Raw genomic sequence first — 19,115 nt, forward strand, 5'->3', positions numbered from 1 at the left:
ACACTACTAAATACCTTCCCACCCTTGTAAGAAAGATCTTCAACTTTTGAGGCTACCGATATCCAGCTGGCCAACACTTCGGATTACATTTTATGAATTCATTTTGAGCTCCTAAACTAATTTAATTTACTGAGAGAAAAGGTTTAAAAATGAAGCCAAGTAGAAAAGTGTATAGTACAAAAGCTAAGTATTATTTCTACTAAGGTGCATTTCCAACCCTTAACTGTTATTTGTTACATATGCTTGTTCTTGTTTCTTCATCAGCAGTGTTATCCCTAAAAGCATGAAACAACTTTCTAGGTTAACTGGTTATCAACTGCTATCCTATGCACTGCTATTCAACATTTGAACTTTTTTTTTTTTTCCTCACTCATTAGTCTCATTGGATGACTTGTAGACTGTTCTGTCTTCTTTTACCTTAATTTTCTACTTTATTTAAAATCTCACACATTGGTTCCAGAAAAACTTTTACAAAACCATATTCACACATGTATGCGAGAATGGGTGTATTCCACCCCCCTCCCCAATCTCCCAATTAACTGTGTCAAAGCCAGAGGAGATAAAACTAATTAGCAAAATCTTTGCTGGGGGGAAGAGGTGTAGAAAAGGGTTTGCAATGGGACATCTTTAAACTTTCCAGTCAACCACTCTGAAGAAACTATTCCTAGATCATATCATCACTAACATCATTTCTAAAGTGACAAGAACAAGCAGTATACAACTTGGTGTCGAAGATAAAAACAGAATCAGGAAACCAAAAGATTTCAAACTATTGCCATTAAATTTATGCTAAGAAAAAAAATTGTTGAATGGATAAAGTTTTAGGGGAGATTTTAGAAACAGTTCTTGATGGTTTAATAATGTTGGCAGTGACACCAGCATAGCAATACTAAATGACACTGAATTGTATACTTCAAAATGTATAGTGGAACACATTTTACCACTATTAAAAAACCCAAGCTGATTAAATATATTTTCACGATTAACTATATTCTTATGCTTGATTAAGTACATGTATTTTGCTGTAGAGATGGGCTATATTAAGCAGATCATAACTTTTAAAAATAGATGCTATGTCTTTGTCTCCTTTAATGTCGTTGGTGTTGAACTTTGATTTATCATCTTTCATGATTCTAACCTTCCTGCTTTTTTAAAGCACTTGTTATCTATCCCATTATTTGTAAACTTCCTGTGCTATTTTATGTTTTTAAGTAGCATGCGACTATTTTTAATTTTTTTTATTGCAACTTCAAAGGACTTCCCCCTACCCTTTGTTTTTTTTGAGACAGAGTTTCTCTGCAGCCTTGGCTATACTGGATTCACTTTGTAGACCAGACTGGCCTTGAACTTACAGTGATCAACCTGCCTCTGCCTCCCAGAATGCTAGGGGACGTTTTTAAAAAAATACACCATGTTTCACTTACATTTTCTGGAATAACAATGGTAGAAATATTCCTGATATTTTCTTTCTTTTCCCTCCCTTCCTTCAGCTCAACTATGTTCATAGCAGCTTTATTCGTAATAGTCAGAAATCTGGAAATAACCTAGATGTTCCTCAACCAAAGAATGGATACAGAAATTGTGGTACACTTACACAATGGAATACTACTCAGCTATTAAAAACAAGGAAATCATGAAATTTGCAGGCAAATGCATGGAACCAGAAAACATCATCCTGAGTGAGGTAACCCAGAAGCAGAAAGACACACATGGTACATACTCATCTACAAGTGGATACTGGCCATATTATATAGGATAAACATACTAAAATCTACAGACCTAAAGAAGCTAAATGACAAAGAGGATCCTAAGGAAGATGCTCAATTCTCACTCAGAAGGGAAAACAAGGACACCAGAAGTGGTAGAAGAGAGGAAACAGGATTCTGTATCCTGCTTGTACTATTATCTTGAGTGTTTTATCCCTGCCCCCACCCAGTAAGTTTTCCTTGCCTTAATATTTGTTGCCTTTTTCTGCTTTTAAAATGAACTTTCAATTACAAAATATCAAATTATATTCAAAAGAGGATGTGGAAAAAGCTAGCTTATTGACATGGTATAGAGAAGACTGTATGTTATGACAGAGAGCAGCAGAGGGCCATAGTGACTGAAACAGAAATTAAACATGTTCATAGGAGGCTAACCTATCCAATGGGGCCAACACTAATGACAGCTCAGGTTAGAGACAGGTTACTAGATATGTGGCTGGGTGTTGCAGTATGAGGTCAGTTTCTACATAGCAATATAATTTTTCCAGTTAGGAGTTTTTGGTTTGCACTGATTAAAAGGTAGCTGAACTAGTTTATTTATCTTTCAAAATGCTGTAACAGATGAATTGAGAGACTTTAGCAGCTCCATACTTCAGCGATGGTGCATAATTGAGGTTGAATATGTAGGCCAGCCAAAATCCAAATGCCCTTTTATATTCCTGCAGAAGTGTAAAGTTTTTGTAACATGTAAGGCAGTTTGGTTACCTGCAGTAAAGGCTAAAGCATGAAGATTTGGTGAACATTTACTCAGCACCACAGGAACATTCATATGGAAATGAACTTACATTACTTGACAGACTTTGCAGTACAATTTAACATACAACTTTGTTATCAGTTTTCCTTGCTTTTAACATTTATTGCCTTTTTTTAAAGCTTTCAATTACAAAATATCAAACTATACTCAAAAGAGGGTGTAAAAAAAGGAAACAGTGTAGGCATTTAAGTAACATTCATTGACCTGAAATTGGAGTTTATTTTCATTGGAAATATCCTTTAAGGTTGTAAAGAAGACCTGGAGCTCCGTTTCACCACCTTCTATATTATAGAATCTATGAAAAGCACACTGAATGGGATGAGGCAGTCGAAATAGAAGATATCAATATTGTTTTAAACAGGCACCTGAAAGTTATTCAAAGGTTCTATCTTCATGACAGACACCAAAGTACTGAAAGGCAGAGACACAGAAATGCTCTGGTTTGGCATCAGTGGAGTATCATGGTCAAAGAAGTGCCTGGGAAGATCACAGAAAACTTACCCTTGAATAACTCCCACTGTTCTGTTCTCTCTACAGAGTTCCTGTCAATATACAAAACTAGAAATTTGCACTTTCTGTCTCATTTTTCTCTCATACTTGATTTTCTATTTAAAAATGTTAAAGCTCTAGTGTAAGCTCTCTACCTCTTTCATAAAAGTCTCTTCTTATACTGTCTTTATGTTTCTTTTAAAGATACTCTTATATGTTAGCTCATGTCATTAACCTAATTTTAAGACCCTGGCTTCTTTGGTTTATATGGAAAATGGGAAGAGGAATATTTATAATCAGATAGGCTGTCAGTGATCTATAATAATAGATATATAATTCTCTGTCCTTAGTGGACATAAATTACCCGAGCATGCATTTTACTTCTAAGACATACTATACAAATCCAAAATGCTTTGGACTAGCAGTTCTAAAGTAATCAACAGGCTCAATTCAGTGGCAGCCATTTAGTTACTACTTATGTTATGCATTCACCAGTCTCTGCTGTTTCAAATCTTAGCGTATATCTCAAAATTCTTTGAGAAAGTCTCAATTAATAAAGGAATGTTCTATTTTTGCTCATGGAGATCTAAGGTCTTTAGTATTAAAGGGTTCTATCAGTCTTTTCTCATATTTTATTGCCTTTACACTCTTTATCTTTCTGGAAACTGGTAATGTCTCCTTCATCTTGACTAAGTTAGCCTGAGGTTTTTGATAGAGGAGTTAATGACATATTTCATTTTTTTTAAAACTAGCATAATTCTATCAGCATCAGTTTTCTTTTAAAAAATATTTGATTTTTAAGGAATATTTGAGTGTGTTGACTATATTTATAAGTACCACATGTGCGTCTGGTGCCAGAGTGATATGGGAGAGGCCAGAAAAAGGTTTTTGATACTCTAGTACTAGAGTTTACATTGGGTTGTAAACCATGACACCAGTGCTGGAAACTGAATCTGGGTACTCCAGAAGAGCAGCATAGCACATGATCGCTCTGAGGCATCTTTCTAGTTTCAGAATCAGAATTCTTACAGATACTTTCTTTTCCACGTTTTAAAATTTAGCTCTGGTATACTGTCACCACTTTCATTACAAATTTTGTTCATAGTAATCAATATTTTTATTGTAGATTCTGTTTTTTGATAACTGTTTGATATTCTGTTTTCTGACTATAAGATGATGGTATATAGTACAGTGCTGTGGCATTCTTTTCTAGAAAATGATTTATTTTTATTTTATGTACATTGGTGTTTTGACTGCATTTATGTCTGTGTGAGGGTGTTGAATCCTGTGGAACAGGAGTTACAGACAGTTGTGAGCTGCTATGTGAGTGTTGGGAATTGAGCCCGGGTCCTCTGCAAGAGCATTTGGTACTCTTAACCTCTGAGCCATCTCTCCAGCCCTCTGTGGTACTCTTTATTGTCAATTTGAATGGATTTGGATACCCAAGAGACATATGTCTGGGGGATTATTTTTCAGAATACTTCTTGAGAGGTCTAACTGTGGGGGAAGACCCATTCTGATATGGGAAGCACTATATCACTTATATGGGCTACAGCTGAGCAATGACAATAACCTCTCTTTGCCTCTTGAGTGCAAATGTAGGACAACGAGCTGTTTCATGCTTCTACGGCCATATTTTTCTACCCAGGATGAACTGCATCTCTACAAACTGCAAGCCAAATCAAGCCCTTCTTCCTTAACTTGATTTTGTCAGGTATGTTGTAACAGCAACAAGAAAAGCAACTAACACAGAATTTGTATCAAGGAGTAGTGCTGCTGCTATGATAAACCTGACCATGTGGTTCATATGCCTTTGAGGTGGTCCCTGGGAGAAATGTGGAAGAGTATTAAGCTAGACTACAAAAGCATCAACGCGTGCTAAGCAGAGCCTAATGAGCCATTCTGGCCAAAGTGTGGAAGACCAGGTAATGACAGAAAAATCAGAAAGAAAGATTATGCTAAAGGTTTCAGGGGGGCAGTAAGCTTCTAGTAGGAACTGGAATAGAAGTCATTCATTACAGTGTTTAATAAATATGGCCGCTTTCTACCCATGTCCTAATGATTGAATTCAACAACAGCCTAATTTGTTTAGCAGTAAAAACTTCAAGACAACATTGTATTAGGCTACTGTAGAGTACCAATCAATACTTTTTTCTAGAGAGAGAAGACAGAAAAAAGTGCAGTTTGGGGGAGGAAAGGAACAACACGAAGTTGGCTGAAGACAAGGTTGGTGTGGAGAAAGCTACTTTAACAAAAAGATTAATGTATTGGAACATCAGGAAAGGTATTCTGAATGCAATATCTAACCTACAAAAAAGTGAGCTTGTAAAAATGCAAATTCATTTGCAGGAGAACGCAGGTGAAAAGGTTCCATGCCTGAAAACGACTGTCTGGTGATGTGTTTACATAGCTTAGCTGCTAAGACACAGTACAGCAATGGTAGAAAGGGAGCAGATGATATCTCCAGGTGTCAGAAGAGCTTGGCAACAGCATCCACATGGTACTGGTAGAACAAATATAAAAATGCAAAAGTTATAAGGCCATGGAAGCTTATTCTGAGGATTCATAAGGCCTCGGGGCTAGGCAATGTGTGGAAGGGTAAGATTCCCCACAAGGAGGCATCTTGTGAAGTTCAAGTTGTAACAGAGTGTAAAATGTTGGAGATGACAGGACCATACAAATCATGTTAAGAAAAGATGCAAGCACAAGTGGTGCTATCCCAAGAAAGGTCAAATGTGTTGCAGGAAGGAAAAATAGAAGGATGGTCTACTCAAGGCTGTAGGAGCCTAAGTGAGAGAATGTAGATGCCAGACACTGAACACAGGGTTTGTTGGGTTTTGCTATACCCTTGTTCCTACCTGTATGAACAGAAAAGCCTATTCTATGCCTTTGTATATTGGATATATGAAATTTGTTTTGTTTTATAAAGGCTTGTGGTTTTGACTCTCGGTAGAGACCTTAGACTTTTCAATAGCATTTGCATTTTGAGGGCCCAAAGTAGAATGTTATGACTTTAAAGTGATGTATTTGGGGGTTAAGTTAAGAATGGGTGAACCCATGACAAATAACCTTCATTGTCAACCTGACTGGATTTGGAATTACCTGGGATACATATCCTGTCACTGAGAGTGCTTACAGAGAAGTTTAACTATGGAAAAGGTCCATGCTATAGACTAGATATCAGACTAACTAAAAAAGAAAAACTGAAAAAGCAAGCTGAGAACTATCATTATCTCTTTCTGCTTCCTAAAACCAGAGGCAATTTTAGCAGCTGTCTATTCTCCTACTTTCATGGCCTCTTTGCCACAATGGAATATATCTTCAAGTCATGAACCAAAATAAGCCTTCTTCCTTCTTTAAGCTACTTTTGTCAGGCATTTAATAAAATATCTAACAATGAGAAAAGAAACTCATAGGCATTCTCAGAAAATTAGGAATAGCTTAATACCCAGCTATACCACTCCTGGGCATATATCCAAAAGATGCTCAACCATACAACACAGACATTTGCTCAATTATGTTTGTAACAGCTTTATTCGTAATAGCCAGAATCTGGAAACAACCTAGATGCCCCTCAATGGAAAAATGGATACGTAACAGAATACTACTCAACAATTAAAAATAAGGAAATCATGAAATTTGCAGGCAAATGGATGAAACTAGAAAAGATCATCCTGAGTGAGGTATCCCAGAACCAGAAAGAAACCCATGGTATATATTCACTTATAGGTGTATATTTGCCATATAATATAGTATAAACATACTGAGATCTATAGTCCTAGAAAAGCTAAACAAGGGCCCTAGGGAACATGCTTAATCCTCATTTAGAGGGGCAAACAGGATGGGCATCGGAAGTGGGAGAAGACAGTGAATAAAACACCATTCTTAACACATTTGAATGCAACTCTCCTGCTGGTTGTGTTTCTGTATCACTTTCTTTGGTCTTATAATTGAAATAATGACACCTTCTTGCTGTGTTCTAATGCCTCTCATTCTATTTATAAGCTTTGTTATTTTTCTTATTTTAGTTTTTACATAGGTTATCTTTCTCTTTAATTTTTACAGAGTAGTTAGAGTACTGTCAAATTTGAACATTTATAGAATCTTTTAGGTTTCTCTTCTTCTCTGACATTGTCCATTTTCCAAAAAAAATTGAGTCTTAATTTTTAAAAGTTTCTGTTTTCTGTTTGTTTGTGGTATTGAAATAGAGCCTGACACATACTAGCCAAAAAGTCTTATTACTGAACTGAATGCATTTCCAGCATTCTTTGTATTTTTTTTTTTCCCCAAAATTCTGAAGCTTAGGATCTAAGTTAAATGGATGGCCTTGAAATCACACTGTAACCCGGTCAGGTCCTGAATTTGTGATCTGCCTTACACATCCTCTCATTTACTCTGGATTAGAAGTTTGTGCCACTATGTCTCCCTTGACATTTAATTATCTTTATGCCTTTTGTAGTTCTATTTTCATTTATTTCTAAACTAAATGGTTTATTCATTCAGGGTCTCTTTATGATTATTATTTAACCAACATCATGCCAGTAGTAGAAAATACTGATTCAAATATCAAAGGCTACTTCACTGAGCAAACAAATTTTTGTCTTCAAAAACTGATATGCTATGAGTGCCAATTTTAAAATTCCATAAGTGATAACTAATTATATAAAATAAAAAATAAACAATATGATTTTTCAAACTAGTTTTAACAATTTGACAATAAACATAAACTTTTGTCTTTATCATCCATCCTTCCATCTATCTATCCACCTACCCACCCACCCACCTACCCATCCTTCTTTTTAATTTTGGGTTTCTCAAGACAGAGTTTCCCTGTATATCTGACTGTCCTGAAACATGCTCTGTAGACTGGGCTGGACTGAAATTCATAGAGACCCACCTGTCTCTGCTTCCTGAGTGCTAGAATTAAAGGCACGTGCCACCATCTCCTGGCAACTTTTGTTCTTGATGCAGGGAATTTAACCAGGGCCTTGTGTGTGAGAGGCAAAACTCTACCACAACTGAAACCCCAAGCCTTTAAGACTGTTTAATAAAATAATTTAAAAGCTATAGAAAGAAATTCAACATCAAAGCAAGAAAACTTTTAAAAAGTATGCAGAACTGGCATTCTGAAACAGTGTAAAAGTTTAAATTTACTAATCTATATTCAGTATACGTATATTCCTATACATATATAGAATTACATATATAATCCTATACATATACATATATCAGAATTTCCCATAAAAAGCAGGGTATGAAGCAATTCATGAAGGTAACTTTACAAAAAAAGACTGGTTTTCACTTCATATGACTGAAGTGAACCCAATTGCTTACAATGAATCAAAAGACATAAGAAAAGAAGAGTAAACTAAATCCCTTCTTACCTCACTTTCAAGAAAGAAAAGAACAAGCATCCTAATGAGGTTCCCATTTGGACTGTTCCTTCCTCTCCTCTTGGCTAATGCTTCCTCTGCTTGTGGGTCATGTCTGCTAAACAGCCTGGGGGGAAAAGCAATACAAATGACATGAATACAAATTTCAGTATCTTTTCAAAACACAAATTAAATAATTCACTGTTGAAAAATCTGAAAAGGATTATCAATCTAATTCAATATAACTCATGTCTTACTATTTTTAGAGACAGTGTGTAGTCCAGGTTGCCCTTGAATTCTTGATGTTGTAGCCATACTTTTTCTAGTGTTGAGTTTTCAGTCATGTGCTAACATGTCTGCCTCTTAAATGATATTTTTTTATCTTCTTTTTTTTTTTATTTTTTTTTCTCAGTTACATTTTATTAACTCTGTATCCCAGCCGTGTCCCGATCCCTCATTCCCTCCCAGTCCCTACCTCATCTCCACCGTGCCCCTTTCCAAGTCCACTGATAGGGGGGACCTCCTCCCCATTCATCTGACCCTGTTTTATCAGGTATCTTCAGGACTGGCTGCAAAGCCCTCCTCTGTGGCCTAACAGGACTGCTCCTCCCTTCGGGGGTGGGGAGACCAAAGAGCCAGTCATTGAGTTCCTGTTAGAAATAGTCCCTGTTCCCCTCACTTTGGGAAACCAATTGGTTACTGAGCTACCACAGGCTACATCTGAGTGAAGGTTCTAGGTTATATCCATACATGGTCCTTGGTTGAATGTCAGTCTCAGAAAAGACCCTGTGCCCAGATATATTTGGTCCTTGTGGAGCTCCTATCCTTTCCCCATCAGACTAACTCCCCTTCTTTCTTATGATTCCCTGTACTCTGCCAAAGGTTTGGTCATGAGTCTTTGCTTTGAAAACACTGCTAGTTAGAGTCTTTCAGATGCGCTCAGTAGACTCCTGTCATACGTTCAATGCACATCCCATCTGTATTTCTAAATGAGGATTGATCATCTTACCCCATGTCCGCTCAATTGATTATCTTTTTTAGGTGTATAGATTTCATTATGTTTATCATATCTTATAGGTCTATATAAGCTTTCTAAGACAAATAGGAATAGTGCTTCCTCCAGACCCAGCTATACCACTGCTAGGTATATACCCAAAGTTTGTTCAAGTACACAAAAAGGACACTTGCTCAACCATGTTTATAGCAGCTCTATTTGTAATAGCCAGAACCTGGAAACAACCCAGATGTCCATCAACGGTGGAATGGGTACAGAAATTGTGGTATTTTTATACAATGGAATACTACTCAGCAATCAAAAAGGAGGAAATCATGAAATTTGCAGGCAAATGGTGGGATCTAGAAAAGATCATTCTGAGTGAAATATCCCAGAAGGAGAAAGACAAACATGGGATATACTCACTTATATAGACTTAAATGATATTTTATTGAGGTCAAAATGGTCAGAATTAGAAATATCTGACACAGTTAAACATGAGAAAATTTTTTAGAGAAGTCAATGATGAAATACTATTATCCTATGACTGCTATGTAATTTTAAATTTAGATAAAAATAGTTACTTATACATTTATTTCAGTCATAAATACTTAATAAAATACTAAGTACTAAAAATCAACATTTTAATCTTTATGCCTTTTGCATTCTCTTATAGTTATTACATATTAGAGACAATATTATGTCTCTAAACCAGTATTCTACCCAACCATTTACAATAAAATTATACTAATACTATATCTATATAGTTTTTGAATTACAAACTTCTAAATATGGTTAAGAAAGAACTGAAAATTTTAAATTTGCTATATATATATTTATTCTAATAAAACAAAGCTCTGGCCTGGCGGTGGTGGCACATATCTTTAATCCTAGTACTCCAGAGGCACAGGCAAGTGTATCTCTGAGCTTAAGGCCAGCTTGGTCTACAGCATGAGTTCCAGGACCAGCCAGGGCTACACAGAGAAACGCTGTCTTGAAAAACTAAAAACCAAACCAAATAAACAAAACAAAAACCCAAACAACACCCCCCCCAAAAAAACAAAAATAAAACCCCAAAGCTCCCTTATTTTTTAGAAAGTGCTCTAAGCCCAAGTGATGTAGCAGTGAACATGAAACTGGGTCTCAGGGGGACTATATCCTCTAGTGCAGTGGTTCTCAACTTGTGGTACTTAGTCCCAAGAGGGGTTCAAAATTTTTTAACAGGGGTCACATAATAGACATCCTACATATCATATTTATATCATAGTCATAATAGTAGGAAAATTACAGTTATGAAGTAGCGAAGAGAATAATTTTATGGATGGGGTCACCACAACATACGCTAGATTATATACAGGCTTTTCAAATGAAGGGCTGAGACATACTTTTGTGGTAGTGGTTTTCAAATTGGTGACAATTAAACAGATAATACTCCTTGGTAACTAAAAAGTACTATGATGAATAACTGCATTTATTTTACATAAGGCTCTGAGAAAATAGCTGAAATTTATAATGTTAAAATGTAGAAACCTTTTAAGGGCTAGCCTCCCTAACCTCTCCCAATCCCTGCCTTCTCCACCAATTAGCCAGCTCTAGTTCAGGTCCTATATCTAGTGACCCAGCCTAGTTTGGACTCCCTTGACTGAACAGCAAATATTCTCTAGGCTTCTGTCAGGACTCACCCTACCTGTTCTTCAACTCACACGCCCTGCCATGCCACAGGCCAACATTTACATAATCAGATCTACATCCATACTCCAAGCTTAGAGCAGAAGCACAACACCAGCCAAATCCTCTCTGTTCACTTGACTTCATTCCACCCAAGCCATTTCTAACCTCTAGATCCAATCTGCCCTCATATTCTCTCTTATATCCCAACCTGATCTGTTCCTATCAGAGTAAGAACTAAAAAGTTCACATGCATATCCCCCAAATACCAACAATATGAGATCAAACCAGTACCTTCCCTTCAAAATCTACCATCCCTGTACAAGTATTTGCCAAAGAGAATTTCTGAAATGAACCATAGGACATACAATATAAAAGAGCAATCATAAACTTCATTAAAAAAAGAAACAAAGGAGTTAAAAAAAAAAAGACACAAAGAAAAAGCTCAATGGAATTTAGGAGAAAGAACTTAAGGAGAACAAACACCTGATTAATGACCAAAACCACAAACATAAGGCTGATAGAAATGACTAAAAAATTTCTAAGAATTGAATTCAGTAAAGAGACAGACATACTGAAGAGGCCTCAGGAAAAAATGAAGTTAGAATAAAAGACCACTAGTAACTCAATTATAAGACTCAAAGTAAAGCCTTACAAGTAGAATGAGTCAAGCAGAAGATAAGAGTATCAGAACTTGAAGATTAAAGTACAAAATCCAAATAAGCAAGGAATATGAAAAAAGGTAAAAACACAGAAAAGGAACATGCAGGAAATATGAGACACCATGAAAAAACAACAACAACAACAACAACAACAACAACAACAAACCTTTGATTACAAAATAAGATGTGGAAGAATCCAAACACCATCATAGAAGAAAACAACTTCAAACTAAGGAAAGATATACTCATAGAGATACAAGAGGCAGAGAGAACACTAATAAATAATTTCAAGAGACCATTTCTAAGCCTTATCACAGTAAAATACCAAGGATACATAACAAAGAAAGTGTTTTGAAAGTTTCAAGAGAAAAACAAACAGACAGACAATCTCTCTCCCAGGTCATATATAAAGAAAACTGATCAAAGGAAACTTTGAAAGCCAGCAAAAGTTTGGAGGAAGTCATTGCAAGAACTATAAGGCCACGAAAGTCAGCCTAGACTAATATAATATGTGAAACTAGCTGCCATTAAAGGAAAAAAATTTCTAAGATGGAAGCAGCCTAAATCAATTTATATCTGAAAAACAGAACCTAAAAAACAAAACAACACAACAACAAAAAAACAAAAACAAAAAACAAAAAACAAAAACCCAAAGAACAATACTTCTGAAGAGAGGAATGAGTATAGCTAAGAGACTGTGGGGGAGAAAAATACAAAGCCATAATTATTTAAATACAAAATACTATGAAGAAAACAAACACCACTACCAAAAATAAAAAAATACGATGACCACAACTTATGCACACAATTCAACATCCTTAAGTAAGAATGGCCAAAACTCTTTAAACAAAAGACAAAGGCTTGCTGACTGAATCAAGATACAAAACCCGCTTATCTACAAGAAATGCATCTTAGTTTTAAAGATAGGCATCTCCTTAGTGTAAAAGAATGGACAAAAGTATTTCAGTCAAATGGAAACAGAAAGCAGGCAGGTGCCAGAATCTTAGTATCTAACAAAATAAGATTTCAAGCTAAATCTAATCAGAAGGGATAAAGAGGAAAACTTTATTCATTCTATATAAGAGAGCAGTTAACAAAAATATCTGTATTCTAAACATACATGCACCAACTCTGGGGTACCAATTTCAAAAAAATCCAAATACTACTGAATTTAAAGGCACAGATTAAAATAAATTGGTTAATATTAGATGATTTCAATGCCTTACTTTTTCTAACAGATAAGTAGGCTATCTGGACAAAAAAAAATACACAGAGTAAGCCAGGGATAGTTGCACATGCTTTTTTAATCCCAGCACTCACAGAGGCACAGGCATGCAGATCTCTGAGTTCTAGGACAGCCTGGTCTACACAGTGAGTCCAGGACAGCCAAAGCTAACTCTGTCTCGAAAAACCAAATCAAATCCAACCAAACCAATCAATCAATCAAACAAACAAACAAAAAACAAATAACAAACCAAAACCCCCACAAAACAAAGAAACATCAGCATATCTCATGACAGCAAACATCAAATGAACTTTACAGATATTTACAAATTATTCTACCTAAACACCAAAGAATACCTATTCTGCTTAGCAGCATATCTAAGCTGCTCTAAAACAGCCCACACAACAGGGTACAATGATTACAAAGTCAAAAAGTTTGAAACCATTCCTTGTATCCTATCTGACTATAATGCAATAAAAATTTAAAGTTGACAGTAGAAATTCTAGTAAATATACAAATTTACTCATTACTAAATGATGAGTAAAAAAAAAATCAAAAAAAATGAAAAATTTCCTAGAATTAAATGAAAGTGAAAACATAACAAAACCTTTGAGACACAAAGCAGTCCTCAAAGAAAAATTTAAGTGCATACATAACCATCCCCCCCCCCCCCGTCCCCATGAGCACCACTTCCTGGCCCACAGCTCTGCCTCCCTTCCCAGGGGCTGCTGCTATTAGGAACTACCAGGGGAGACCTCTACCCCATGGCCATTGATCCAACCTAAAGAACTCCCAACAGTGGTACAATGCACCATTTTCTGGACAGAGCTGTGTCTGCATTACTGTGGTCCTGCCAACACTAGGAAAAACCACATGGCTAAAGGCCAGCATAAGAAAACAATTAACTTCTGATGGATGTGAGGTAAAATCTCAGGAGTGAGGTAACCCAGAAGCAGAAAGACACATATGGTATTTACTCACTTAGAAGTGGATATTAGCCATACAATACAGGATAAACATATTAAAATCTATAAATCTATAGTCCTGAAGAAGCTAAACAACAAGGAGGACCCTAAGGAAGAGGCTGAAACTTCATTCAGAATGGCATATAGGATAGACATAGGAACTAGGAGAAGACAAAGAACAGGAGAGGAGCTTTCCACAGGGGGGCTCTGAAAGACTCTACCCACCAGGGTATCGAAGGAGAGACTGAGACTCATAGCCAAACTTTGGGCAGAGTGCCAGAATCCTTATGGAAGGCAAAGGAGACAGAAAGACCTGGAGGGGACAGGAACTCCACAAGGAGAACAACAGAGCCAAAATAGCTGAGGCCAGGAGAGGCTGCAGAGACAGATACTCCAACCAAGGACCATGCATGGAGAGGACCTAGATCCCTGTTCAGAGGAAGCCCATAGGCTGTTCAGTTTCCAAGTGGGTTTCCTAGTAAGGGGATCAGGGGCTGTCTCTGACATGAACTCAGTGGCTGGTTCTTTGATCACCTTCCCCTGCAGGATGCAGCCTTGCCAGCCACAGACGTGGAGGATGCAGCCAGCCTTTATGAGACCTGATAAGCTAGGGTCAAATAGAAGGGGAGGAGGTCCTCACTTATCAAGAGACTAGAGAAAGGGCATAGGCAGAGAAGGAGGAGGGTGGGGTAGGATTGGGAGGAGATGAGGGAGTGGGCTGCAGAGTGGATACAAAGTGAATAAATTATAATAAATAAATAAAATAAAATAAAATAATAGGAACAGAGGAAGGAGAGGCTTCCCAACTCAAAGGTACAGAAAATATTTTCAACAAAATCATAGAAGAAAAATTTCCCTAACCTAAAGAGATGCCTGTAAATGTACAAGAAGCTTATAGAACACCATAGCCTGAACCAAAAAAGAAAATCCTCTCCCCACATAATAATCAACACTATATGCACAGAATAAAAAGAGAATATTAAAAACTGCATGGGGAAAAAAAAGTCAAGTAGCATATAAATGCAGACCAATTACAATTATACTTGACTTCTCAACAGAAACTCTAATGACTGAAGGGCCTGGGGCTGATGTCTTGCAGTCTATAAGAGATGAAAGTTTCCAGTCCAGGCTACTATACACAGCAAGCTTTCAATCACCATAGAGGGAGGAAACAAGATATTCCAAGATAAGACCAAATTTAAATAACTTTTCACAAATGCAGCCCTAAAGAAGATTCTAGAAGAAAAACTCACCCGGTGTGGTGGTGCACACCTGTAATCCCAGCTCTTGGGAGGCAAGGCAGGCAGATCTCTGTGAGTTTGAGGCCAGCCCGGTCTACAAAGTGAGTCCAGAATAGCCAAGGATACACAGAGAAATCCTGTCACGAAAAACAAAAGCAAACAAACAAACAACAAAAAAGAAAATTCTAACACAAGGAAGTTAATTACACCCAAGGGGGAAAAAACAGTAAGTAATTTCACACCAGTGAAACCAAAAGAAGGGAAACACATACACAGATATGCACAGACACAGACACTACCAACATCAGGATAACAGGACTTAACAATCATTAGTCATTAATATCTCTCAACATCAATGAACTGACTTCCCTAATAAAAAGACACTGGCTAACAGAATGAATATGTAAACAGGATCCATCATTCTGCTGCATACCTCAACAACAAAGATAGATATTACTTTACAGTAAAGGGCTGGAAAAATATTTTGTAATAAGCAAGCTAGAGTAGCCTTCTAATAAAACAGACTTTAAACCAAAATTAATCAAGAGAGAAGGGGAAGAATACGCATAGTCAAAGGAAAAAACCACCAAGATGATGTCTCAATTCTGAACATCTATGCCCTAAATGCCAGGGCATCCACATTTGCAAAAGAATCATGATAAAAGTTTAAATTACATTATAAAAACTTCAAATCACACAGTAAATCCTAATCATTAATAGTCAGAGACTTGAACACCCCACGCTGACCAATGGACAGGCTATCCAGGCTAAACAGAGAAATGAAACTAACAGACATTATAAATTGAATGGATCTAACAGATATTTAAAGAATATTTCACCCAAACACAAAAGAATATACCTTTTCATCACCTCACAGAACTGTCTCCAAAACTGACCATATATTCAGCCACAAGTTTCATATATAAGAAAACTGAAATAACCCTTTGTATCTTAATAAAACAACAACAGAAAGCCTAGAAACTCATGGAAACTGAACAACTCTCTACTCAATGACCACTGGACCAAGGAAGAAATAAAGACTTTGTAGAATTCAATGAAAATGAACGCATAACATACCCAAACTTATGAAACTCAATGAAAGCAGTGCCAAGAGAAATGCTCATAGCACTAAGTACCTTCACAGAGAACATGGAGAGACCACATATTAGCAACTTAACAGCTCACCTGAAAGCTCTAAGACAAAAAGAAGCAAACACATCCAAGAGGAGTAGATGCAGGAAATAACTAAACTTAGGCCTAAAATCAATAAATTAGAAACAAAGAAAGAAAAAAGGAAAGAAAAACCAAAGAGTCAATGAAGCCAAGAGTTCTTTGAGAAAATCAACAAGACAGGCAAACTCTTAGCCAAACTAACTAAAACGCAAGGAGACAATATCTAAATTATTAAAATCAGAAAAGGGGACATAACAATAGATACTGAGGAAATCCAAAAGTTCATTGTGTCTTACTTCAAAACCTGTACTCCATAAAATTGGAAAATCCAAATAAAATGGATGATTTTCTTGATACATGCTACTTACGAAAGTTAAATCAAGATCAGGCAAACAATTCAAATAGATCTATAACCTCTAATGAAATAGAAGCAGTCATTAAAAGTCTTCCAACTAAAAAAAGCCTATGACAAGAAGGTTTTACTGCCGAAACCTATCAAACCTTCAAAAAAGAGCCAATACCAATACTCCTCAAACTATTCCACAAAATAAAAATATAGTCCAAATATTTACAAACAAAATAGATCATTGCTGAATTCATTCTACGAAGACAGTCACGCTGATACCTAAACAAAATGACTCAACAACAAAAGAAAATTTCAGACCAGTTCCCTTAGGGACATTGATGTGAAAATATCCAACAAAACACACCCAAACCCAGTCCAAGAAGACATCAAAAATATTATCCACCACAATCATGTAGGCTTCATCCCAAGGATGGTTCAATATGACAATCCATCAATGTAACCCACCATATAAACAAACTGAAAACAAAACAAAACAAAACAAAAACCATGATCATTTTATCAGATGCTGAAAATCCTTTGACAAAATCAAACACTCCATCATGATAAAGTCTTGGAGAAATCAGAGATACAAGTCACACACCTTTTAAAGCAAGCTGATAGCCAATATCAAATAAAATGGAGAGAAACTTAAACCAGTTTAAGTTTAAACTAAAATCAAGGGTAAGACAAGGCTGCCCACTATCTCTGTATGTCTTTAATATACAATTTGAGGTTCTAGCCAGAGTAATAAGACAAGTAAGGGAGATCAAAGGGATACAAATTAGAAAAGAAGTCAAAGTAGCACTATTTTTTTAGATGGTATGATAGCATACATAAGTGACCCCCCCCCAAATCTGCCAGAGAACTCCTATAGCTGATAAACACCTTCAGCAAAGTGGCTGAATACAAAATTAACTAAAAAAAAAAAAAAAAAAAAGACTAATTACATACATAACTCTCAGAATCACAACATAGTACTGATTATAGTAATGATTCCAAAGAAAAGAATGGAAAAGAAAAGGTGGTAGACATTTGCAAGGAAATACAGCTTCATGTATAGATAATACATGTAGCATAAGTGTAGAGTGACATTTTTAAAGGAAACAAGACTTTATAATGTACTCCCATACCCACCTAAGAACCTATTTCAGATTTCACAGAAGAGGGATATGATACAAGGCTTACCACTCTCCCAAATATGAACCATGATATATGCAATAGGCTCACAAAGCTATGAAAGCGTCCAAGCACAGTAAAGAGGACATTTAAGTCCTATGTTCAGTTACTGCTGTTCTCTTCCACTACTTGAAAAGTGAGTGCTTTTAACTGAGATATCTCTTTTTAGCATTCTCCTACTAACCTGTAACAAAACAACATACAAAAGCATCCATTTGTAAGATAACTGACTCACTTTTTGTGAAGGAACTCTCCAGCTGCCACAGCAACAGGACGATGTGCCGAATACACCAAATGGTAAACATTTTCACAGTCTTCATTGGAAAGAGCTTCTTCACTTCCACTGAAAATGTAAAGTTACATCAGAACCACAGAAACTTTATAGCTCATCATGCTAGATAACTGTTCTTCCCCAAACTATATCAACAAAATATTTTATCACCTGCTTACAATGTCAGTTTCCCACTAAATACAATATCACATTTGTCTGTTTATTTATTTTGTGTGTATGCCAGTCATAGTCCTCATTTGGTCAAAGGACAACTTGTGAAAGCTGGTTCTTTTCTTCCCTGGGATTCAATACAGGTCATCAAGCTTGGTGGCAAACCTCTTTATGAGCTGAGCCATCTTTCAAGTCCCAGCCATTCCTTTATGAACACAAATTTCCTATTAACATTCATTTGCTCATATCAGTGTTTCAAGCAGCTTTGTTCCCAAAACGAAACGTCCATTTTCTGATTATAGTATATTTTTAAATTATTACTATGATTATGGCTAAACAATTAGTTTTAATACATTAATTACTGGGCTGCATAGGTCCCTGGCAACATATGGAGTTACAAGTTTATTTCACAGATTCTCAAATGTAGATGGTTTAGGACCCAATAACTTCAGGGATCTAGTAAATAAAAATTAGAATGCTCTCCTCAGCAAAAAACAAAAACAAACCAAAACTGTAGTTAAATCAATTCCAGGAAGAAATTGTAGTCTTGGCTGAAAACCATAAATGTCAAAAATAGAAGATAAACTAGAAGTATTTAAATATACTCTACTGACCACCCCAATAATGCTTGTTCCATTATGTGAGGCAGGTAGCATAGTGTAAGCAGGAAACATTCTTATTATCAGCAGACACTGGAAAGGAATACTACGTGTAGGAGAACTAACTTTATACCTCTATCCATTCCATACCCCCTGGGTTAAAAGATAAAAGACTACAACTGAGACAGACAGGTTTCCAGACTGCTAAGCAAGAGTTAATAAATTAGGACAATATTTCTACAA

The 19,115-nt window shown here is 36.3% G+C and overlaps 1 protein-coding gene across 1 annotated transcript in view; it reads right to left on the reverse strand.

The window, feature by feature from the left end:
- Stag1 (STAG1 cohesin complex component) overlaps positions 1–19,115 on the reverse strand; it is a 288,399-nt gene that overhangs the window by 66,068 nt on the left and 203,216 nt on the right. Inside the window, exons 13-14 of the mRNA XM_060385437.1 lie at positions 18,067–18,174; positions 8,394–8,508 (exon numbers count right to left, since the gene is read on the reverse strand). Of these exons, the coding sequence (XP_060241420.1) occupies positions 8,394–8,508; positions 18,067–18,174 (223 nt within the window). The remainder of the gene's footprint in view (positions 1–8,393; positions 8,509–18,066; positions 18,175–19,115) is intronic.

This window comes from Meriones unguiculatus, chromosome 6 (genome assembly GCF_030254825.1).
Source record: "Meriones unguiculatus strain TT.TT164.6M chromosome 6, Bangor_MerUng_6.1, whole genome shotgun sequence".
Lineage (NCBI taxonomy): Eukaryota > Metazoa > Chordata > Mammalia > Rodentia > Muridae > Meriones > Meriones unguiculatus.